This window comes from Lepidochelys olivacea (genome assembly GCF_965140295.1).
Source record: "Lepidochelys olivacea isolate rLepOli2 genome assembly, chromosome: 1".
NCBI lineage: Eukaryota > Metazoa > Chordata > Testudines > Cheloniidae > Lepidochelys > Lepidochelys olivacea.
Genome location: NC_140411.1, coordinates 119,520,904 through 119,547,043, shown reverse-complemented (window position 1 = coordinate 119,547,043; position 26,140 = coordinate 119,520,904). Strand labels below are relative to the sequence as shown.

General features: G+C 41.9%; 1 protein-coding gene across 6 annotated transcripts in view; it reads right to left on the bottom strand.

The window, feature by feature from the left end:
* The window catches only part of TBC1D8 (TBC1 domain family member 8), a 75,003-nt gene that overhangs the window by 12,238 nt on the left and 36,625 nt on the right, over positions 1-26,140 (bottom strand). For 5 of the 6 annotated variants that reach the window (XR_014713513.1, XM_084642759.1, XM_084642755.1 and 2 more), the window contains 7 exons: positions 24,399-24,639; positions 10,608-10,815; positions 8,770-8,964; positions 6,302-6,484; positions 4,871-5,021; positions 3,683-3,897; positions 2,601-2,718 (listed from right to left, as the gene is read on the bottom strand). Coding sequence is in view for 5 of the 6 variants with exons in the window: in XM_084642759.1 (XP_084498885.1) it covers positions 2,601-2,718; positions 3,683-3,897; positions 4,871-5,021; positions 6,302-6,484; positions 8,770-8,964; positions 10,608-10,815; positions 24,399-24,639 (1,311 nt within the window). In the remaining variant the exon portion in view is untranslated. The remainder of the gene's footprint in view (positions 1-2,600; positions 2,719-3,682; positions 3,898-4,870; positions 5,022-6,301; positions 6,485-8,769; positions 8,965-10,607; positions 10,816-24,398; positions 24,640-26,140) is intronic. The other variant, XM_084642758.1, reaches the window with a different exon arrangement.

Genomic DNA, 26,140 nt, shown 5'->3' with positions numbered 1-26,140 from the left:
GGGTTGGAAGGGACCCCAGAAGGTCATCTAGTCCAACCCCCTGCTCAAAGCAGGACCAATTCCCAGTTAAATCACATGTCACAGGGTTCTTAGTGCTGCAGTAAATGAGCTACAATTCTTTCCCAGTGAATTGTGGGAGAACTTGTCTGTCCTTCTGGGCACACAGGAAGAACTGTGGGAAGGCACTGGAGGACTATCATCACTCAAGTGGTTTAGCCTATGTCCACAGTGCAAAGTGGGCAGGAAATCAGCCTGAGTGTAAGCAGCACTTGAGTTTTAGCCTAGAGCCCAGGATGGCCCAGCTAGCTTGGATGTAAAGCACCACTACGCTTAGGTAATAGAGTTTTGCATGGACAGGAATCAAATTAGGGAAATCATCTGAGTAAAAGCTCAAGTTAACTCTGCAGTGAAGACAAGCCCTTAGTTCAGGGGTGGGCAAACTTTATGGCCCGAGGGCCACATCGGGGTGTGAAACTGTATGGCGGGCCGGGTAGGGAAGGCTGTGCCCCCTAAACAGTCTATCCGACCCCTCCCACTTCCCGCCCTGACTGCCCCGCTCAGAACCCCCCCGACCCATCCAACCCTCTCCCCGCTCCTTGTTCCCTGACAGCCCTCTTCTGTGACCCCTGCCCCCAACCACTCCCCGGGACCCGACCCCCTATATAACCCTCCCTGCTCCCTGTCCCCTGACTACCCCGATCCCTATCCACACCCCTCCCCCCAACAGGCCCTCTTACCCCACCCCCTATCCAATCCCTCCTGTTCCTCCCCCCTCCCCTCCGAATCTCTGCCCTATCCAACCACTCCCTGTCCCCTGACTGCCCCCCCGGGACCCTCTGTCCCATATCCAACCCCCCTGGCCCCAGCCTCCTTACCATGCTGCTCAGAGCAGCATGTCTGGAGCCGTGCTGCCCGGCCAGAGCCAGATGCTCTGCCCTGCAGGAGTGCGCAGCTCCACCGCCCAGAGTGCTGCCCGCACAGCAGCATCACTATGGGGGAGAGGGAACAGCGAGGGAGAGGCTGGGGACTAGCCTCCCCAGCCAGGAGCTCAGGGGCCAGGCAGGATGGTCCCATGGGCCGGATGTGGCCTGTGGGCCGTAGTTTGCCCACCTCTTTCTTAGTTGACGGCTGGAGGGCCACAAGGAGCTATCAGAAAGACAAGCTGAGATTTTAGTTTGGATGGAAGGAGGCAAATCTAGAGTTGAGAGGCAGACCTGCAGGTCATCAGCATCAAAATGGTAGTGAAAGCCATGTTCGCAGTTGAGGAGCAGGTTCTGACTGATGGGACACAACGGTGCCTAATCACCAGCTGAGAATGAAACACTTTGCCACTGTGTAGGTCGTATCAACTACCACACCATTAACCTTTCTGCTAGCTGACCCTAGAGCAATACTCCTCTCACTTAAACTAAATGCCTGCACTTATCCCTATTCAGTGATCAGGGGATACAAGCACTAAGGCTAGCAGTAAAGACAGAAAAATGAATAAAACTCAACATAAAGCAAATAGCTTCAATTTAAAAAACAGTTTGGGAAGGACAAGCAAGTGCAAACAACGGAATTTTTTTTTTTAACAGTACATGCCTAAGATTAGTGTATAAAACGGGTCATTGCATCTGCAGCCAAGCACTGTGCATGTAGTTACACCTTTTCACACAAGCAACTTAAATGCACATTTCTGAAAGTTTGACCTACTGTGTCTTAAAGGTACCTTCGCTGCAGAACAAGCAGACACATCCGGCATGGCACACTGTAGAGCACAAGATGCATAAAGGGTGGAAGTTACCATTTCCCAACTTTGCTTCTCCCACCACTGTATACTCTGAAGCCCAAGAAACATGGGGTTGAGATCAGCTCTTTCTCCAGGGTAATTTTAGACACAATCCTATATTCCTCCAGCACTCTGATATCACAGGCATGTCAGATACGAGATAATTACCACAACATATACTTACATATGCCATCCATACAGCTGGGGGAAACATCCCAATAACACTCAATACTTTACAGTAACACAGATTAGCAAGTAGCTAGCCTGTTTTTAATTAAAAGTGTGCAAGGTTTAACACTTGTGGCATAAATGGACCATCTCCCTGATCAGCAAAAGAAAATGACTGCAAAGCCGAGATGTACTTCTGTAATTTTTTTTTTTTACTAATCTTGAAATATTTCGGACAGACTCAGTGAAACCTGTAATGAGCAAACAGCAATTACACAAATATGAATGGTTTCAGAGTAACAGCCGTGTTAGTCTGTATTCGCAAAAAGAAAAGGAGTACTTGTGGCACCTTACAGACTAACCAATTTATTTGAGCATAAGCTTTCGTGAGCTACATCCGGATGCCCGATGAAGTGAGCTGTAGCTCACGAAAGCTTATGCTCAAATAAATTGGTTAGTCTCTAAGGTGCCACAAGTCCTCCTTTTCTTTTTTTACAAATATGAATGGTGCTCTCACATACCAATTCACACACGGTATTCTGAACAGCTGTAAACAAAATCCGAATTGGAAGGTTTTTCTCGTCCTGGTGCCTTGCAGTATTTCACTCCCTCATTCTCAGTGTAATATTTCAGTGAAAGAGTGGGAGAGAGACAAGCTTACCTATCACTCGGTGATTAAAGTAATCTGGCAGCATCCTCTCACACACAGCAACCAGCAGCCAAAAAGCTTCCTCCTCTTTGGCATACAACAACAACACAGAGGTCAAAATATTCATAGACTGTTATGAAGTCAAAGAAGAAAATGGGATGTATTAGCTGCAGAACCACCCCTTTCTCCAACAACAGGGCTGCTTTAAAAAACAACAATAAAACTTTTCAGATAAAACATTAATTAATTGGCAGGAGAAATGCCTTTCACCCCCAGGGCTCCCACAGTCTGACAGCTTACCACAGAACACTGCTCTCTTTACTGTGGAGATATTAATTTTGAGGGAGAGAAGGGGAGAGACTAATTATATTATTGCAATCCAGCTAAGAATTTAAGCCATAGGGGGATTTGAAAGTTATACATGCCACTCTTCATATGGGGCAACATGAACCAACTATGCAAAACACAGCATAATATTTGTCAAGACGCAAAATGGGCATCCGTGTCATAACATGGGGTTTTTTGCCTCTGTAGAGGTGTCTGCATGGAAGATAAGGGAGCTGGCTCATGGGTCTAGAACTACACTACTCCCCTGGTCAGAACTCATGAGGGGAGGCGGAGACATTATTAGAGCCAATAGGTTGCAATTACACTGCACTGGTGCTATGTACTTGCCACCAGTCTGGGAAGAGGAGGATTTCAGCTTACCAAATCCCTGCACAGGGTCCCCTATGTGAAGCTCATCTTCGTAGGATGGTTCACTTTGCTCACTGGCTGAGCACTGCATGAGATAACTTGCACTCAGCACTAACAACAGTAGTGGGAACTTATTTTTGACTCTCAATGAAAATTCTGAACATACACAGGGAACAAGTCTGAGTCAGAAAGGGCCATTTTTACATACTTGTTTTTCAGAGTAAAACTACACAACATTTAAATTATTCTTTCATTATGTATGCAATAAATCAAAGCATGTTATTTATAACAACGCCATTGCAAAACACACAGAGGAGATAACAAAACTGAGTAAGCAGAGAATTCCTCTAGAGAGAGAGAGCATTAACATACTTTTCCACATGCTAATAAGTCTTCACCTGGCAGTATCCTATTTTGGGGTTCCTATGTGCATAAGCTGTCAGAACTCTCCTCAAGGCTGCTATCCCAGTTTCATTCTGGAAGGCTGGGTGCTCAGGCAATGAGCGATGCAGGTCACGTTCAATCTCCTCTGTTGCTATGCAACACTTGCCCATTGACACCTCCACTAAATTTCCGTAGTAACCAGGATGGGAGGCAAGATCAGTTACAGCATCTGAAGGCAGCAGTAAGAGGAAAACATGAGGAGGTTAAAAGAGGATTTCAGGTACAGTGTAATGTCATTAAGTGAATTGTTTATCAAAAGAACAAACGTGAAGAGGTTTTTTTCCCAAAGGTCTATGAAATTAGACATTACTTGCATTTAGTAAACCCCTGAACCTAAAAAGGAGATAAAATACTAGTACTGATTTTCCAAGGTGCAATGTTTGCATAGAAAATGAAACAGCTATTACTAAAGCCTAAATCACACAGTAGAAGAAAAAACCGCTTGGTACTGACTTTGTACTGTGAAACATCCCCTGCTAAAAGCATTGCTAGGATAAATTTATTCAGTATTGAATGTAATGTTCAAAAAGAAAAAACTCCAAAAATAAAAGTATGCAATCCTTGCAAATGTGTCTGAAACTGGACCCGACAAATTGGAGATCACATTGTAGAGAACAATCCTGCTCAGACAGGGCAATGAACAAATTTACTCGGTAAGTCTTTTCCAGCTATAGATTCCTGCCAGTGCTTTAAGGGAAGCAGCAGCACTGTAGATCTAAAGATGTCATAACTTCAAAATAGTTAGATTTAGCTCAGATTAAATCAATACTTATATTATAGTCTAATTGTTGCCTTAAAAAGAACATTATTTCATAAAGACATGATGGCATTTTATGCTAATTACATTGACAAAATTGCCATTATTTCTGCGCACCACTAACCAGTTATGAGACACAAAATAAAAATATCTTACTGTTCTATCTAGGTATTTATACAGATACTATCCCAACAGTAGCTGAGCACCAATCCTTCCTTCCTTTCCACTAGAGAATGTGATGGGATTACGTGCCAAAATATCCAGCTTGGACACAGTGTTCCTTTGCTGAAGAACGATCTTATGGAGCTTTCTTGCCTAACTGCATCTGTAGTTACGTTCAGCCCTGGATCCTGGCTATATCCAAGATATATTACAGAGTTCTCACCTGAAAAGAGGAGCCAGAGTTTGCCTCGTAAAGATTCTGGGATTCCCATTGCAACAAGTTTTCTAATCTTCTCTGTGCGAAACATACACACAGTTCTGCCATATTCTGCAAAATGGTCATTCCACAATCTCTCTTTTATTTGTTCCCTGGACTGGAAATCAGAGGATACGTTTTAAAACAAGCAGTGTGCTTTTAAGGTCTAATATACAAAAAATGTTAAATACCCCCAATTTTCCTCTTTCATAAGGATTTCTTTTGGACCAGAAAATGTGGTAATAGACATGGGAGATCTACTTTAAGGGGCAAATTCTGCCCCATTCTGCCCTTGGAGAGGAACCTGTGCAGTCCCACAACCCAAGGTAAGAGCAACACTAGGCAAGACAATGAGAGCCCCATTGTGTGCCAGAGCCCAGCTCCATAGGGACTGCCTGCGAGTTAGTGCAGCATAGGGATCCACTGGTCCTTTTTTTTCCTCTCTCACAGCCTTTAGGCTGAAGCAGCTCCACTCTGCAGCTGGGGAGAGGAGGTGCTAGTGTTGTGCTTTGGCCACTACTTCATGCTTTCTCTCACTACAAAGCTGCCAGAGGTCACAATTACTTCTCAGAAGGAGCCTGCAGCAGCTCGACATTCATCGGGGGAGCCTGGGCAGCAGGGCCCCTTTCCCACATTCATGAAGTGGACAGAAGGCTTCCCAAAAAGCCTTCAAGAAATCTCCAGCCATGGTTCTCACAGACCCAAAAGATTAGTTCTTGTGACTGTGAATAACCACGATTATCCTAAAGATCACAAGTAAAAGGGCAAACTTATTTTAAATGATAGTAGCACTGACAATAACTGTACCAGGCTCCCCAAATCAATTGGGAGTCTGAGGGAGCAGAGACAACTGTGGACTCCACAGGCCCATAAAGCTAATTTTGTTTTGCTTTTTAAAGGGAGAGCTACACTGCTACCAGGAATACTATGAGTCCTTTGCTTGATCCACTAGCTCATTACAACTCTGGTAAGATAGCACTGCTGAGAGGCAGTAGTAATAAGAAAGCCTGATAAAGTACAAGTGCTGCAACTATGCAGACGGATCCAACACCTCCTCTCTATCAAAACACCATTTTCAAAAATTCACACATTTGTGGTTGTGACATCATGTGAAAAGAAGAGTGTGAAGAGACACCAGTTTTTACGTATTGGGGGAGGGGTGGTAAATAAATATTTTGGGGGTGGGATGAGAAAAGAGCCAGGCAGGCAAAGTTGTGCGAACAAACAAAGAAGCTTACTATAGTTTAAACTCAAAACACACACAACCACACTTACACTTTCCTGGCTATATATAGTTCACTTTATTAAAAGAGAGGGTTTGGCCAAACGAGTTACCATAGTTATTTTTAAGACTTATTTTTAAAAGCTACTTTACAACTGCACCCCAGCTGTACATACCATCCTAAAGTCATTCCCTTCAGCTCCGGACTGGTGAAACACTGATCTTAGTGCCTCTGCATTTAACAAATGACTGCTCTCCTTTTCACCTTCACTCTTGTCTTTGCTTTGGGACGCCACCATTCCCAAATCCCGGGACTCGCAGTCACTGAACACACATGTTGAATGAAACACGAGAGAGTTCTTGCAACATAGAATTGAAGAAAAATAATTTTTGGAAAGAGTTTAAAAAACTGTACTGTATGTATAATGTTTGAGACAACAAGAGCCAACACAAACTAGTGAAGCAGGTAACTTTGTTATAGTCTTAACTTTTGCCCAAATTGGAAAATTTTTACCTAAAATTAAGTACCAAGATCCACAGTTAGGCACCTAATTAATAATGGACTAATTAGTAGTTTTGCTGAGCACTTGCAGTCACTACGTAAAGTCAATGGGAGCTGTAGGTGATCAGCACCACTAGATCAGGACTCCATTGCTACCTTCTCCCATATTTTTTAGGAAGGAACAGGAAGTGTTTTTCTATTCTTTTTTAGAGATAAGTTAGCTAGTAGCCTTTACAACTGTGCTACTCCATAGTCTGGATTTAGTGGGGACAATCCCAGGTTTTTATAAACTGTCCCAACACCCTAGCACGGTAGCCAGAGCTCCAGGACAGACACATACAGATCATCCCGTGTCTCCCGGGGTTGAGTTCCAAGTGGGATTATCATGCAGGTAGTGGAAAGTTAGCTATGGTGAGGCCTTAGAAGGTAACCAGACAGCAGCCCAGGATTCAACCTGTGGCAGGTCAGTTTTCACATCAAATAATTAGTGAATTTTTGGAGTACCAGAAACCGTTACTGAATTGATTGAGGGGAGTGGGGCAGGACGGATGATTTTTGAAACAGAGTGAGCATTAGTTTAAGGAAAAGACTGATTTTTCATACTGGGGAGGAACAACACAGGAAAGTGAACAAGGAGAAGTCTGAAGGCCCCCTGATGTGAGGGGAGGGAAGTTCTCCACAGCCTTATTCCTCAGTGGGGAGACACCATGTGGGAGAGGCCTCCTAGAGACAAGAAGGGAAGGGTAGAAATGCTACTTCCTGAAAAATGCTGAGTTCCTGGCAGCTTAGCTGAATCCCAAGTCTTTGAGGTCATGAGAACTGACACTCAGACTGAAACTGCCTGTAATCCTCTAGGATATGAAAGTGTCATGCTCTGCCCTGCACTCCCACTTGGGATTCCTAGAGTCTCAACTTTCTTCCCCAAGACTGTCCCAGGAAAACCTTTTGAAATACAAGCAGTAATGCTCTCACTTCAGCAAGTACTTGTTATCTGTCACTCAGTGTTTCTTAGCTTCCTGGTTAAATATTGAGCATTTTTGGTCCTGCACAAAGAATAAAATACCCTGATGGTTTATACAATACAGTAGAAAAGAATTTACTATAGATTAATTCAAAAGATACTATACCAAACACACAGTTAATTAGCCTACAGTTTATGAACACCATAGGAAAAAACCTCATTACATTAATCCGTAAGAAGTTACTCGTAAATTGTAAATCACAGAATCATAGAAACATAGGACTGGCAGGGATCTCGACAGGTCATCTAGTCCAGTCCCCTGCCCCAAGGCAGAACTACATTTCTAGACCATCCCTGACAGGTGTTTGTCTAATCTGTTCTTAAAAACCTCCAATGACGGAGATTCCACAACCTCCCTTGGTAATTTGTTCAAGTGCTTAACCACCCTGATAGTTAGGAAGTTTTCCCAAACTAACCTAAATCTCCGTTGCTGCATTTTAAGCCTATTACTTCTTGTCCCGTCCCCAGGGAAAACAATTTATCACTCTCCTTTTCTTAAGGATCTTTTACGTCGTAGGACACTTATGTCCCCCCTCATTCTCTTAAACAAACCTAGTTTTTTCAATCTTTCCTCATAGATCATGTTTTCTAGACCTTTAATCATTTTTGTTGCTCTCATCTGGACTTTTTCCAATTTGTCCACACCTTGCCCAAAGTATGGTGCCCAGAACTGGACATAATAGTCCAGTTGAGGCCTTATCAGCACTGTGTAGAGAGGAAGAATTTCTTCTTGTGTCTTGCTTTCAACACTCCTGCTAACACATCCCAGAATGATGTTAGCTTTTTTTGCAACAGTATTACATTGTTGACTCATATTTAGTTGGCGATCCACTATAACCCCCAGATCCTTGTCTGCAGTACTCCTTCCATTTCACATTTTGTATTCAATTTGTGCAATTGATTATTCCTTCTTAGTACTTTGCATTTGTCCTTATTAAATTTCATCCTATTTATTTCAAACCATTTCTATAGTTTGTCACCATCATTTTGAATTCTAATCCTGTCCTTAATCACAGGCTTCCGACCAATTTTCTGCCCTAGTTATGATTTTAGGAGATGCTGGACAAAAGGCTAAGTATCATCATCATTATGCAATTTGAAACAGATCAAATGTTTAGTACCGTTTCTTTTTTTTCCAAGCAGTTATAGTACACTGGGTTGCTGGTGTTGACTTGTTTTAGTCTCAGAAGCAGGTTCTCCACCATGCTATCCCTGTCCTTCAACTCAATGAACTGAAAGGCCATCTTGCTCCTTATACTAATAATGATGGGATTGGGAAGGAGACTAGTGTCCTCCATCTTCTCTATACTAACCACCTATTCCAAAAACATGACAGAAAATGTATTAGTCACCATTCAAATACACTCTCTGATATACTGTACATGCACTGAAATGTACATAAAGGGATATATTTCTTTGCACACTGATATTATGACCATTCAGATTGTCTAAATGGTCAGATACATCCTAAAGTTCAAGACCGATTAAATTTTCTTTACTTTAGACAGATGACCTTACCCCCTTCAGTCTAAAGATTTTCAAGAGTAACTTGTGATTTTGAATGCTCAACTTAAGACATCTTAAAGAAGCCTGATTTTCAAAAATCTGAGCACCCACCTTCGGACGTTCATGCCAGATTAAGGTATCCCAAACTGGGCACTCAGAATCATTATGCTACTTTTTAAAATCTTGGCAAACAGCTATGGTTTTGCCGACATTTAAAACAACAATTGGAATGGGATCAAAATAACCAAATTCTTGAGGAAATACAGAGTTTCTGACCAATAGCATTGAATTAAGTTTTTAACCCTGTGAGCCTAACAGTTTTTGATAGATATGAAATTAAAAAGCCTTTGTCTCCAATTATGTACATTACATCACTTGTTTTCCACAAGTTTTCAGATGCTGTGTCACTACAAGTCACTGCTAGGGTCAGGATACCATTTAGAAGTTGCTGTTATTGGTTCAGGATGAAAGTAGAGCTTCATCATTAAGAGATCACAACTGCAGGCACAGGGATTGAAAAAAAAAAATTTAAAAATCAAACAGCATCCCACTCCAGTGCATTTAAAATAGCTGATTGGCAGTTATTACTTGCCATCCATGAGCCAGACAAAGGCTAAATGAAATATACTGAAATGTTCATAATACTTGAAGGCCAGACTTCTTGCAGTGAGGGGGAAATGCCACTTAATTCTGCTGAAAGCAGAAACCAATTCTATTGATTCTACACCAGAGTGCCAAGAAGTAAATTTTGTCTCCAAAAATCTCCATTAGATAAAAACGTACAAGTCTTTTTTAAAAGACTGGACTATCGTGTCTGTGTTGGAGACCTGTGTGTCGGCACTGCATCCAGAGCCCCCTGCTTCCCTCAGCTCCACAGGACAATCCACTGCCAATCAGTAGTCCCTTGTGTGTGGAATCCCCACAGGCTTGGTTGGGGGAAGACTGCATGGAATGGAGGGAAAGATGCCTCTGTATCTTATCTGCATGTGTGTTCAGCACCCAATGGGGCCCCAATCCTTGAAACGTTTGGGTGCTACCACAGTTAATAAAATAAATAAAACTGGCACTCCCTCTTTCCATACCTCTACCTTGGGACTTTCCCAGTTCACATCCCCCTGCCTACTGAGGGGGGATTGGGAAAATTTGGGCCACTTTTACTGCCAATAGCAATTATTCCTTGGATAGATCAATCTCTTGTTTTGCAAGGTACCTTTCTGTTACATCACACTGTATTAATCGACAATACTACTTTGAGAAATGTGTTACCTCACCCAACTGCCATATAGAAATTCATCTGCTAATGAAGATAGGAACAAAACATATTGCAACTCTCTTCCACACATCTCCTTCCTACGGAAAACAACTGTTTTTCAGCTAAGTTAGTTGACAGCAGTGGTTTGGATCAGAAAAAAACAGGCACAGTGTAAAATTAAAATCAATCAGCAGACCCTACCTCTCTAAGGGGGATGAGAACATTGCAACACCCACTTTCTTTGCTGGCAAAACAGATATAGCTGTCTGAAGTATACATCCTTCCTGCAGTGTGACAGCGATTAAATGGAGTCCACAGAGAACAGTCTGCAACTTCATGTAGCTTCTCCTTCCCCGGCAGTCTGAAAAAGGCCCGAAAGAACTCACTCTGTGCTCTGGCTTCGAGATCCCTTGTTAAAAAAAAAAGAGGGGGACAGAGGGAGAAATAAAAAAAATCTTGAAACCTAATATCTGAGCTTCCTTTCCAAAAGTTACATTACAAAAGAAATAACAATAATTAAGAATAAGTAATGTAGAGTAAAACTGTTACATACAGCAATCTTGCCAACCAGGTCTTTATGTGAATGTGGAAGCCTATAAAGGTGGCAACTTCTAAGTACAAAGACCGTAGCAACTGATCACTTTTGACAAGTAACCTAAAAACAATATTACTACCTGTTAAAAAAGGAACACACATAAATTAATTTTAGTTGTTCCTTAGTTTTCAGTGTGCCATAGGCTTTTGTATGAGAAATGTGAACTGGAGGTGCAGGGGAGGGGACAAGGCATAAAGGATATGACAGCTGGAACTTGCCATTCAGGGAAGCAGTTTTGATTTGGGGCACCCAGAAGGCAACCAAAGGCTATCAGTACATTCTGCCCCTTCACTCCGTTTTTAGTCAAGGACAAAGGGGATTAATGTATCATCATCATCGAGTGGGTGGAGGTCTTTAATTCCTCATTCAATATTTATCAGCATTATCTGCTCCACTGCCACCATTCCTGATTCTTGCCTCTACACACCCCAAAAGTGATGGAAAAGCACATTAACTTGATACTCCTGCTAAAACATTCAGCAGTGAAATTGTTAACCATGATGACATTTAAATCGTCATCATTAAACTTCCAAGCTGACAGCCACTGAGACGAATTCGAACAGTTCAAAATTCAGAGCAATTTTTGGGGCCATTTTGCAAACTCAGATAGGTATAATGACATTAGATACAGACATTCAGACTGAATTTGGAAGGTTTCCTTTCTCCCCCACTCCGAAACCATGAAGCCAAGGGACAATCTATATAAACAAACATTTAGCTTTTGAATGGTGATGCAAAAATTTTAAATGAGGAATTACACAGCCATTTATATTTTATAAATTACATTATAAACAAGACACTGCTCATTACACCATGCTGTGGTAGTATCAGTGAACCACAGCCGTAATACTCTGAGGATTTCCAAGAAAACAGTCATAATCCATACTTATTTGTTGGCATTAAATTTTTGACAATGAAGTCCTATTATTCTCTTTACTGTGAATGAGTTCCTCCAACAAAACTCACCTAGGGGGAAACAAAGCTTGTCTTTGTTCCACTGAAAGAATGCAAAGCATGGGTTGACCTATGGAGCTCCCCAGTGCTATGGTGAGCCAAGGAAAAGCAGGCTAAAAACCCCTCTCTTCGCGTTACTTAGGAATAAAGGCTAAAGTATAGAAGCCTCTTTCACTTTTAATAAATAACCTAATTTCCCTTTTTATTTAATGTTTAACTGTAGAAAAAACAAAGCCCGGTGAAGTGAGGGACAGAGCGGAGTGCAAGTTGGAAAAGGGGAAAGGAAACTCTAAAGCTAGTAAACAATAGAAACAACAGAATGAACTTGACCAGAGTTTCTGACCCACTATCTTCAGTAATACTGTTATCCAAGGAAAACAGACAAAAAGGCTCCATTCTGTTAAAAATAACAAAGAGAAGTATTCTTTACAAAGCAAGACAAAAGCTTTCTTGAGACTTAAATTTCCATAGCAAAAGAAACTCGGACAAGCACATACAAGTGCATGCAAGGATCTGCTATTTTGACTAAGCTGAATCAGGATATGCCTCTCTGTTAGCTAAGCACAAAAATATTTTCCACTTCTGCACAACACAGATGAGCATTAATGATAAGATCCACCATCGTTCTATATAAGGTTGTTTTCTCCAGTTATTGTGCTGAGAAGGTAAGTTCCCTCCTGATGCTATCGCTTCCCATGCTTTGCCAATTGTTGTATTAAAGTGTATTATAGCAAAGCGACAGCTCTGCTGTGCTTACAGCTGAGAGCTGCTTACTGTTTAAAAGACGATCATTCTAAGTACTCTACAATCCACATGAAGATTCAGACTCTCTTGATATTTGCTGTGCCTCATGGAGGTGAGAGAGAGAGGGTTAGTGGTCCAAAGCTGGGGTCATTTGAGCAAAGGGTTCCAGAGATTACAGCCACCCTAATAATCCGACATTTTATAAAATGACCTGGTTCTAACTTATTTTCCACACACCTGGGGCTCAAACTATTATTCTAATACTCCAAACATTGATCTCACCCACCCAGGATTTATCCCACCTAATGCCTGGCATCCATTGCCTCTTTGGACAGTTATACTGAAGGGTACAGTTTATAAATCCAGATTGGCATGTGCCAAACTGATGTGCCTAAAAGGGTGAAATGTGCCCGTGCAGCAAGATTAGGGCTCTGTTGAAGCCAGAGGGTTTTCAGGGAGTCTTTTCACAATAACTGGGTGTCTCAGGGTGACCTGCTTGGGGTCACTGAACCTGAGCCGCACCTATGCAGTGTGAGTTCAAGTCCTACCACCTAGTAGTTTTCAGAGAATGTGTCTTCTGCCCATACCTTACTCTCTACCTGCATTCAGCAGTGTTTTCCCCCTAAAGTTTTGCCCAAAAACCAATATTTGGGGAAGAGACCACCAAATGCCAAAAACAATGAATGCAATTATTCTCTTAGCTCTAGTTCACATGCCTCAGAGCTATGATTTCAGGTCATGTTAATCTCCATGAAGCGTTCTCATTCAGCTGCAATCATCATATTGAGATAATGGTCCCCTTCATGACTCTCTGAGCCTCCTGATGCAGCCAGATGGATAGAGCCCTTTCCTCATAAACTCAGCCCAGATCTGGGGGAGGGACTCAGCATCTCCCTGCCTCCATCTGGTACATACCCTCTTCACAGCCCCACCACATTCCCACCTCCCCATGGCCACTCCAAGCTTACCAGAAACATGGAAGGTGCAGCTGGCGTGTGGGAGGTGTGTGGAGAGTACGGGAGTGGGGGTGAGGGGGCTTGGAGCAGTTGGGGGTGGGGGTGGTCAGAGCCATGGGCATGATAGCAGGAATACTGGAGCAGTGCAGGGGAGAGTCTAAGCAGAGAAGGGGAATGTGGGCTGTTGTTGGAGCAGCGGAGGGAAGAACGGAATGAAAATAAGGGGGTCAGAGCTGTGTAGTGGGGCATGCTGGGTATGTTCATCTGTCCTCCAAAATCACCCACATCCATGCATCCCCAATGTCTGTCCCCTCTCTCCAAAACATGTCCCCAGTGACTTCATGCTAGTCCCTGCATCCTCGGCCCAGCTCCTCATCTGGAGTACTGTGTCCAGTTTTGGGCCCCACACTTCAAGAAGGATGTGGATAAATTGGAGAGAGTCCAGCGAACGGCAACAAAAATGATTAGGGGACTGGAACACATGAGTTATGAGGAGAGGCTGAGGGAGCTGGGATTGTTTAGCCTGCAGAAGAGAAGAATGAGGGGGGATTTGATAGCTGCTTTCAACTACCTGAAAGGGGGTTCCAAAGAGGATGGCTCTAGACTGTTCTCAATGGTAGCAGATGACAGAACGAGGAGTAATGGTCTCAAGTTGCAGTGGGGGAGGTTTAGATTGGATATTAGGAAAAACTTTTTCACTAAGAGGGTGGTGAAACACTGGAATGCGTTACCTAGGGAGGTGGTAGAATCTCCTTCCATAGAGGTTTTTAAGGTCAGGCTTGACAAAGCCCTGGCTGGGATGATTTAACTGGGAATTGGTCCTGCTTTGAGCAGGGGGTTGGACTAGATGACCTTCTGGGGTCCCTTCCAACCCTGATATTCTATGATTCTATGATTCCTCAACTTGTGGGTCTCATACCAACACCTTCTTCTCTGTGCGAAGGAGGGAGAACCAGCCCTGCTGTACAGGCAGGAAGATGGGAGATGAGTTGGGCACTGAAGGGACTAACATGGAGCCAGTGCATTCTGTGCCAGGATAATCGTAACCAAGGAGCCAGAGGCACTAAATGGGCATAGCTGGGCTATGGTACATGATGATGCTGAAAATTATTTGTTTTAAATTATGGAAATTAAATGCCCCAAAACTTCATTAATGGATAGTTAAGGTTGGCTGGTGGTGGTTTCTTGGGCCCTTCCACAATGTGGAGAGTGACTAAACTTCTAGAAATACTAAGTGAAGTAATACAGACCAACGCTACAACACAATTTTAACTCTGCTGCTCCACTCTCAGCCCTAGAGCTGGCAGAAGCCACCGTAAGGGTGGTGCAAAGGTTAAACTACCAAGAGAAGTCGTAGATTCTTCATCGCTTCAGATCAAGACCGGGGGCTTTAGTCCATCACATATATTAGGCTCAATACAGGAGTAACAGAAATTCTCTGGCCTGTGTTATACATGAGGTCAAGCTAGACCACCAAATGGTCTCTTCTCGCCTTAAAAATCTAGGAGTCTACAGTAAGTAGACTGAGGAGGGACAAAGAGAATGCTCCATCATTTGTGTTGTGTTCTACAGCTTTGAGTTCCAGCATTTATCTGCACGCTCTCCAGCTGCATTCCCTGAGCTAGGTGTAACTGTACTGAATGGTGGAAGGATTAGTTGGAGCAGATTGGCAAGAATTGTCACTACGATATGAACAGAGCCGCATGTATACAGAGAGAGAGAGAGCAATTATGCTTTATGTCAATGATTAATTATGTTGGTTGTGTCAGCAGAGGTGCACAGGGGTGTCTTTTTCCCCATGGGGAATGTCAGTACTCTGACATACACAACAGTGGTCTCTGGGGCTTAGAGAGGGGTAAGTGAAGGCAAGGTCTCAGAAGGAATCTTCAGGGCAAGGGGAGAAGAAGGTGTAACGTAGCAATCTGGAGTGGTTTGAGTGGAGCAGGCTCAGTGCATGGGTGTAGCCCAGATGTAGGTAGTTCCTGTTTGTGACCCATGACCCGGTCCTGTAGATCCTCCCCTTAGGCTGGGGGGTCCTTAAGCAGTGGGTAGGCTCTTGCCCGCCTGCTTCCCAGAACCCGATAGGTACAGCACTACAGCTGTGCTGCAGCAGCATAGTCACTTCCTACAGCAACAGAAGAGGTTTTTCCCGTTGCTCTAGGTAATCCACCTTTCTGAGTGGTGGCAGCTAGGTCGACAAAAGAATTCCTCCATCAACCTTCCAGCATCTACACTGGGGTTAGGTTGGCTTAACTATAAAGCTCAGGGTTATGTGAATCTAACTTTTAAGAAGAGACCAGGCTTTAGTAAAGAAAATGTGTTAAGCTGTCCTACAGTGCTCACGTGCTCTGTTTCCCAAGTGTTCTGTAGCAACTGTGAGGGCAGATTGCAAGTATGTGGAGCAGCGCTGGAAGGGGGCAGAGTTAAATTTTCATTGCAGGGGTGGAAGATACCTTAACTTTGAATTTCTGTTATGTATAAATGAAGTTTTGGGTTATTGAAATTGCATGAGATTTTGAGAAAGTATTACATGGTGCGTGAAGTCTATGTGTAAATGGAAACTATATCGCTATGTATATGAACTCTCCCACTATACAATTGTGTGTTTATACGCACACAATACATAAATGCTCATTCGTATGTGGAATATGAACAACTATCCATTGGAATTTAACAAAGACCACTTTGATGCCTGGAACATTAGGGTCCTATCCACAAAGAAATAAGCAGCACTAGCTGAACCAATTTTAAAATCAGGCTTTGGCCATCATCATGGCGACACGTCCCCTGTTTTAGCATAAATCAGAAAAGTGCCTTAGAACCAGTTTTCTAGATGTGATCTTTACCGTTCCCCCTCTTCGAAACATGTCCCACACATTCTGCAACATGGACTTCCACCCTGCACTGTGGGTAGCATAGGGACAGGTATCAAACACTTTTGCTAGTAAAATGTTAGTACAGGAGTATGCCAATACTTGCCTCTGGGCAACACCGAGAAGCCTGCACTTCTCACGCTGAGATGAGTGTTCATGCAATTTAGAAGGGCTGTGCCCTGTTTCCTACAAACCTGATGCCTGAGCATTCATAAAATGTTACAGACCACATCCAAGACAGCTGAAAATCTTAAACTGGCTATGTTTAACACAGGCTGTCAAACACTGCTTTGCTCAATTTCATCCCTCCCTCCTAAACAGTGGTTAAACGCTGATTGGCCACTGTGAATATGGCATAAATGTGTTCAATACCTGGCGTCCAGGGTGCACCCAGCATCCGTTAGCACAAGATGACGAGCATACTGTCAGCAGCAGTTGAATATAGTAGCCTCTCTATACCAAAAGAACAAGTGTTTCTGAATACTCCTTGGTTTGTTTTTTTGGGGGAGGGAGGGAGAGGGAGCGGAGAAGAGCATGTCTGTGCTTTATCATTCCCATTTAACAGATGGAGAACTGGAGTAGAGAGAGATTATGAGATTTGCTCACAGTCCCACAGGAAATCTGTGGCAGAGCTGCAAACTGAATCCAAATCTCTCCCAAATCCCAGTTTAATACTTTACAAGATCAGCCTTCCTTCCCACCAAAAATCAAACACAGAAGTTCTGTAGTATAGACAGAGACATATCTTAGAATACATCTGAATTAAAAGGGACGGGGGCAGCCACATACAGACAATACTCAGTTAAGAAGGAAAAATAATCTGATATATTTAAGAATTTCAGAGAGGTTACCCAGGAACAAGAAAAAATACTGCTGTAACTTTGGCAACTTGCAACGGCTGATGGGGCTCACCAATACTTGTTATATTAAAATGGGAACATTTATGCTTTTTTCCTTTTAAGTTTTCTTTTCATCTGGCTGGATTTCTGTTACTGTGGAGGAAGGACAGCAACTCATAGCTAGTAAAGTAACAACACTACATAGATACACTGAGTGTTTCAACCAAAACAGGTCTTAAAGTATCTTCAAATTTTATTTTGCCACAGTGGCCTGACTCATTAGCCTCACCTCTCTTTGAGCTAACAAAATTTATGTTAAAGCCTATATAAATTCACCAAGTGCGTACTTGCCTTTTGGCATGACGACACGCACTGCAACACCACATGAAGGGTTTTATAGGGGAAAAAGGGGGCATTGGGTCACGCTCGAGGGTATGAAAAATCCACACCCCTGCACAACATAGTTAAGCTGACCTAACCCCCAGTGCAGACCGTATTAGGTCAACGAAAGCATTGTAGCTACTGCCTCTCGGGGAGCTGGATTAACTACAGCAACAGAACTCCTCTCATCAGTGCAGTGAGTGTCTACACCAGCGTTACTCAGACTCGCTCTCGAGCCACAAGTGGCTCTTTAATGCATCTCCTGCAGCTCTTTGTAGCACATGATATTAAAACACTGTGTGATTTAATTATTAACCAATCAGGATGTTTTTACTATGTTATTAACCAACTGTAGTTGATAAAATAATAATACTTGGTCAGTCATTTTGCTGTGAGAATATATATCTATAATAAAAACTAAATAGTTCCCCTGCCATACGGTTTAAATATGAATACATAGTACCACAGTATATGAAACAATGAATTCACACAACTGTGGCTCTTCTGGGTAATGTCGATCGCTAATTTGGCTCCTGAACCAGGAGTTTACATATAGACATAACCGTAGCCTCCTGTCATTAGGGAAGGATGTCAATCCTAACATCACTGGAATTGCCTATTCTGAACAACTCACGAAGCAAGATCAGACAGCTGCACCAGGAGACCACACCTCATCCACGACTGCCCTAAAGAAAGGTGCTGAGATGGAGGTCAGCTTTGTGCGATACGGGAAAGAGAATAAAGTGTCAGCACAAGAATGAAATGCAGTCAGTACTCACATCACTGTGGGCAGAGATGAAAACTTATATGAAAAGAATCACAAGTTGAACAGAAGAGCAGAATTCCGTTACCCAAAGAGAAATGCTATGCATTTCCACCTCTCAGCAACTGCATGCCCTCATAAATATCTCCCAGCAAAAGTACAGCATATAAAATATCTTATGGCAGTTAAAAAAAAGGTACCTCTAAAGTTAGTTGCTGAAACAGGAAAGGTAACCCTTTAAATGCGATACAGCAAAGATTGAGATCTATGGGCCCATGATATCAGCTGTAAGTTTTCCAGTAATAAATACGATATTACCCTGGAGACAAGTTTAAATGACTCAATTAAGGTGGTGGACCCAAGCCCTGGGGCATTGCCTATGCTGAAATAAGGACACGGTCAAGATTTATTATTTACAGAGAAGCATGAACAGTGTTTGGCAAATAAGCTAAATTCCCTGTACTAAAGAACTTGTCATCTAGGTTATCTTCCCCCTTCCCAATTAAAGAAAAAAAAAAGGGGGGAGGGGATTCCAAAGATTCCATTCTGAGTTTCAAAACCCCTCCAGCGCTGAAACATGAGTGCAAAGTCCCAATGTGCTGGGGCTGTTAAACTCAAGCAACTTCCCTCTTTTCTTCCTGATATTGGCAGTTTCATATTTATGAATCAACAGGCAACTAAAACAAGTAGTGTTATTTTTATATGTACCAGTGAGAAGATATGATGAAAGTTAAGAAAAATATAAACCTCCCCCGCCCCCTTTTTTTTTTCCGCCTGGATTCCCAACTTGCACCTTGTTGGATTCTAGGATTATCTTTGTCTCCAGCACATTGAGTGACTAGTAAGACTGAAACTGTGATCATCTATAGGTGACCTAAAAGTTACCTTTAAAAAGTCTTTTACTTAAAGGAAATAATACACATATGGCTGACCAAAACAATTCCTGGACAGTGTTTCAACACTTCAGACTGCATCCTCACTGTCACGTGTGTTTTCTATATTTTAAAACCAACAAGGGTCATATTGGCAGGATCTCAGTTTTGTTGAGTCACTGCCTGTTCATATTCAAAGAATTAAAACAACATGCAGCGACAGAATAAAGCATCTAAATGACAATGTTCCATTGGTAAGTAGCTAGATGACGTCTCACTTTTAGAGAAAAGTTACTCACTATTTTTTCCCCCATGGGGTGAGAAGTACCTGATATGTATAAGCTGGGAAGTATTTGTAAAAGTTTGTCAGTTTATTAAAAACACATTGATATTCTGAGCCTCCCTGTCAGAAGCAACCACATGGACGAAAGCAACATTTGTAATGCAAGCTATTTCATCAACCAGTTTCCATTCCGCTCTGACACTGGTTTAACAATCAAAAGTATTTTTTTGCTTTAAATATTTTGCTTCAAATTCTATGGATTGGAAACTCATCATTACAAAACAAGAAAAAGGATTTAAGACCGTAACAGCCCAGAGAAATTATTATCCTCTTCAAATCTTATTGGCACCGCATGCACCCAATTACATTTCCACTCAGGCCATTTCCTCAAGAAGTTTTTGTCCTATACACATCCTGAATGAGATGGAAGTGGAAAATCAAAGAAAGCAGTAAAACAGCATTTTCAAACCCTCACAAAGCAAGAAAATCTAATCTCTTTGGATAAAAGAGTTATCCTATGTAACAGTGCAGTTCATGGCACTGAACTGCATTTGCAATAAAGGCCTTTTGTCATTATCAACTGCCCCTCAGCTTCAGTTTGCTTTTGAGTGTGCTTAAATGGCCATTAATCCCTTTGCAATCCATGTCTACGAACATCATCATTACATTAAGCAGGAAGGAAACTGATTTACTATCTGCTTTGCAACTAGGCCCCAGTATTGTTCTTGTCACAAATATGGACCTGATCCAGCAGCCCCTACACATGTAGTCCCATTGAGATTACAGAACTACCTGCATTAGTAAAGAAAGGGTTGCAGGGATGGGCCCTATATTACTTTTCAGCCAGATGAAAACAGGAGATTCTAAAATATGAATTATAATTATAAGCTGCTATTTTTCATGTGTAGTTTATACAGAACGCGAAGATCTTCCACACAAGTTCTCATTTTTCCAGAGAAATGAAGGCATCTTTTTAAAAGAATTGCCACAAGCCCCTGGAATGTAGTGTCCAACCCAGAGGTGGGCAAACTACAGCCTGTGGGCCACATCCAGCCCACGGGACCGTCCTGCCCGGCCCCAGAGCTCCTGGCTGCGGAGGCTAGCCCCCAGCCCCTTCCCCTCTCCCGCAGTGCCGCCAGTGTTCTGGCCCGCCGCTCCTCCCGGGCGGCGCAGGCGGCGTGGCTGGCTCCGGTGGGGCTACGAGCTCCTGCTGCTCTGAGCAGCACGGTAAGGGGGGCGGGGGGTTGGATAGGGGTCAGGGGGGCAGTCAGGGAGCAGGGGGCGGTTGGATGGGGCGGAGGTTCTGGGTGGGGGGCGGTCAGGGGACGGGGGGGGGGGGGGGTTGGATAGGTGTGGGAGTCCCAGGAGGGCTGTCACGGGATGGGGGTTTGTGGATAGGGTGCAGGGCACTCAGGGAGCAGGGGGGGTTGGATAGGGGGTTGGGTCCCAGGGGGGCAGTTAGGGGCAGGAGGTCCCAGGAGGGGGCTTTCAGGGGATAAGGAGCAGGGGGGTGTTGGATGGGTCAGGGGTTCTGAAGTGGGCAGTCAGGGGACAGGAAGTGTGAGGGGGGCAGATAGGGGGCGGGGGCCAGGCTGTTTGGGGAGGCACAACCTTCCCTACTCGGCCCTCCATACAGTTTTGCAACCACGATGTGGCCCTCAGGCCAAAAAGTTTTTCCACCCCTGGTCCAACGCATCAACAAGTATAAAAAAATACTAACGGGGGGGAGTGGGGTAAAGGAGTCATTTTTATAATATTTGGCCCAGGGTGGACTCATTTAAATTAAAGTGATTTAAATAATTGATTTTAATCATGATTTTAAAATCAGCAGGCAGGAAACCATTATTTAAATATCAATTTTAATCTTGTTTTATATTTGTACTTTTTAGTTATTTTCTTAAAGAAAGATTAATTCTCATTGGTTGGTGTAATTTGGTTCCCTTTTTTGCTAACCCAGAGGGTACATAATATCTATGCACATTTATGTATAGTTTAATATACATTTATTCAGATCCTTAATTTTTACATCTTCTGTTAGAAAACGGTGAATGATGTTTCTCATTTACAATTAATTTTTTTTTTTGGCTCGTGATTTGTGTAAAGCTGCATTTAGATGGAAATTGGAATTCAGTTGGAATGCACAAAAACAACATTTTAAAATTGTTTTATTTAATTAGTAAAAATGATCTTAGATGTACTGGAAATGTAAGAAAAAGAGTTTATCAAAACACGTTTTACATTTAAAACTAATGGATTTACTAAATAAAGGAAGTAATTGCAGTTAGTGAATCGAACTGTTTTTTTCTGGTCACTTTGTCCTTCAAGATTTTAGAACTAGTAAGTCTCATTCTCTCATCTCATTTTTATTCATAGACTGGAAAAAGGAAAAACAAGCTCCCCTGCTTTTTCAACTCTCAATTAGTTTCTCAACTATGAATGGACTAGTGACATCCTTAAACTGAACTAGTTGAATAACCTTAAATGAAGAAAATATTCTCTCTAAACCTGCAGAAGAGGCTACTGGTGTCAAAAGGTGGTTTAGAACTACAACAAACCCTGGTTCCAGGTACTTAGCCAGTGACTTTAACAAGTTCAGTGGTTTGATTTTATTTAAAACTTTGGCAGCAAACACCTACCACTTAACTATTACTTATATTTAAATGATTTTTATAGATTATAGTAAATTTTGGCTTGAACGTAGATTTTTAAATTTTAAATTATTGTTTCCCCAAAAAATAAATGTATATTTGGCGGGGGGTGGGATGGGAGAGAATCAGATTTTTTTATTTTAAAATAATTTGTATACACCCTGAAATGGCCTATTACATTGATTCTGACATTGCATTATAATACATTCTAATATTTGCTTCCAAGACCAAAAAGGGAATTATAAAAAGAGAACACAGGGAAAAATTAAGTGAGAACTAGTATTTCCTGAACTATTACAACAGCGAAAAAAAAGTCACTTCAACCCAAATATGTCAGAATTAGCAACTCGTTTAGCCACTATTCAAAAAATAAACTTGCTGAATCATACTACATCAAAGTACGAACCTACCTAGCCACTACCTGTCTAACCTGTGTACAGGAAATGGGATTTCAACATCTTTGTATTCTCAAGTTACCACTCACCAGCATGTTTACAGAATGTCAGGCTCAGGAATTCTCTTGCAAACTATTTCTTCTCTCTCTTTTCTTTAAAAAAATTAAAAAAAAAAAAAAAAGGAAGGAAGGGGAGGAAAAAAACTGTGTGATTATAGGTGTGGGCTGATTTGTGCTCCTGTTGCTGGTTCATTAATATACGTATTGCTTTTCAAACTCGATTCAGGACACAATTTGTAGTTTGATTCAGTTGAAGGTCTTAACACTACAGTATATCAGAGGTCTATTAAATTCAATATTTACATCTGAGGGGGTGGAGGGTGTTAACTTTTGTTTCAATTAAGATTTTTAATTCAAGGAGTCTTTCAGTGGGAAAAGGAGAACTTAAAAATTACAAATTAGGAATCCCCCAGAAAAAAAAACTGGTGTGCAATTGGTGTCATAGCTCCTGTGCATTAGTTTCTTTACTTCAAGACACAATATATTTTTAGTCCAAAAGGTGAGGTTCTGAGGAACTCGTTAGTTTAAACAAACCTCTGGCATCACTGAATAGGTGTACATAAGTAAGTGTTACTGCTTACTGCCTTCATTAAACTTACAGACTGCTCAGAATATATTCTTCAATGACATAATAGGCAAAATCCTAGCCCAGTGACTGCAATGGAGCCAGGACTTCACCTATGAAGCGTAAATTTAAATGCTTGGGGAAAATAATAGTGTATAGGAATCTTCAACTGCTATTAAAGATCCTATAGCACTATTCACAGGAGTTTAGAAAAGGGGTTGTAATTTTGGCATCATTGCAGAAATGGCCACCAAAACCGAAGCATATTAATAACGGAAAACAGTTATTGTACATCTGTATTCTCATCATCAGAACTTCTCCTCCTCACCTAAAAACCATTCACAGATCATTCATTCATGTAGCATGAGTGATCTATATTTATGAGAGTGCACAGTTCTCACTGCAGGGTCAAGCGAGCATGCGTGTTTTGTGTACTGTTACCGGCACAGAATGGCTACCATTTTCCTCCCTCCGAGTCAACTTCATTTCAGTGGTGAGTGAGGAATAGAGAGAGAGAAAGAAACTATATATGTTGGGATTCTTTGGAATGAAAGGCCAAGGGTAGTACAGACAATTGCATATGAATCTCTCACTACAGTTTTGATTCCCAGAACTCCCTGTTAAATCAACGATGAGAATAATAGAAGTAGGGACTTTCCATCTGTCAGAAGTTCAAGAAGAGGTGACCCCAAGCAATAATTACCATGTTATCAGCACTTGGAAAGTTTACACAGAACAAAGAGCATAACAAAGAGTGCTTTTGTTCAAGGCAGTTGGAATTTATTTTTGGGCAATGAAATGGTGCTTTTAAAAGACAAAAAAAAAAGGAGTGATGTTACTTCAGAAAACACAGAAAACGTAGTGGTGTGACTTGAATACCTACTCCAGACGAGTTGCATCCACACTGAAAAACTCTATTCCAGAAGATCGAATATATTATAAAGTCTGGTTTTCCTGAAGACACAGCTGTTCAATATTTAATTACTACCAAGCAAATAAAATACTGAAAAATGGGAAATGTACTTCTATAATTCTTCTTGCATAAGCAAGAACTTTGCTTTTTACCTTTTTGTAATCTGAGTAGGATCCTGGAGACCTGGATCCAGTTCAAAGATCTCATTATCTAGTAGCCTTCGGAGTGTTACGTCTGCCAGCTGCTCCATTATCCTGAATGCCTCATCAATATTAAGGAACATGGAGAAGTCTCGTTCTTTACTTGAAGTGGTAATACGGATGATATCAGTCATAAAGACATTGGAGGTTCTTTCCAGTTTCTGGACATCAATCCAGGGAACTAGGAGTTTTACTGCAATTTGAGAAAAAGCAAAAACCTCTTAGGAACTGAGTTTAAACTTTTCACAGACTTCAGAAATATGCAAACATACTAAAATTCAGATGGACTTTAAACAGGTATAAAGGGGAAGAAAATATCCTTCTGTATATTTAAAAAAAACATAAATGCCTAATACGTACCCACTATTCATTCTCCAATGTTCTAGGCAGAAAGCATCTCTTTTGAGGGATTGCCCTCTTAAGTCTCTTTTAGTTTTCAGGAAAGACACTAAATCATCAAGTAACATTGACGGGAGTCCTCTCCCCATAAAACAGGTTACGTTTCATTCGCTAGGGGGTGGCAAGAACATGAGGAAAGGTTCCAGGGCCATCTACCCTACTGGAAGTAGGTTTTGAGAAGGGTGAGAACTTGGCCTCCTACTCACTTGGCCCTGGTCCACACTGGAGGAGAGGGGGGCGGCGGGGGGAAATCGATCTAAGTTACGCAACTTCAGCTACGTGAATAACGTAGCTGAAGTGGACGTACTTAGATCGACTTACCATGGTATCTTCACCGCAGTGAATCGACTACTGCCGCTCCCCCATCGACTCTGCTTGCGCCTCTCGCAGCAGCAGAGTACAGGAGTCGATGGGAGAGCACTCGGGGATCGATTTATCATGTCTAGACTAGACGCGATAAATCGATCCCCACTGGATCGATCGCTGCCCGCCAATCCAGCAGGTAGTATAGACATACATAGACAGTGTCAGGGAAGCAGCAGGCTATATAAACGTATAGATCTATATATCAGAAGTTTCCTTTGATGAAGAAGAGACTGACACCACCCTTTAACAAGGCTACAAAGATCACCAGAAAACAGTAATAAAACTCAAGCTCACAAATTACTCTAATTTAACTACTGTGGGGACAATGTCATCAGAAAATAGATGTGTACATTTCTGTCTGTGTCCAATTTGAAACACCCATTTCTATAACCAATATAGTATAATGAGGTAAAAAAGATTGAGAAATACCACATATGAAATATAAAGTCCACACACACACACACAAAATATAACTGTTACCAATGGAAATCTGAAGAAGGCTGCAATGTCACCCATAAATAGAATTCTGAAGAAAATTACTATGCATATTAATTTAATCTTCCCATTTTAATTTTTTTAAATAACTGACAGCTGTAAATTTTGTCTAGAAGCATTTAACTGCATGTGACAAAGGCCAACTACAATTAAGAAAGAGTACAAGATAGCATTTTTGATATTAACATTCTGTTAAATCATCTGTCACTACCTAAAGAAGAGAAAAAGGATCAGCGCATATTGGATGATTATGAAAGGAGATCATTTGCCTTTTATACGAGCTCTAAGACTAACAATCTGGCTACTATTTACTGAAAAACACTTGAAAATAAATTAGATTTTCCACCTGGGTTAACAACTGCTGAAAGCTCACCCAGGACTCTCGTTGCCAATGAAAAACTCTACCAATATCCCAGGCCAATCTCTTGTTGCTA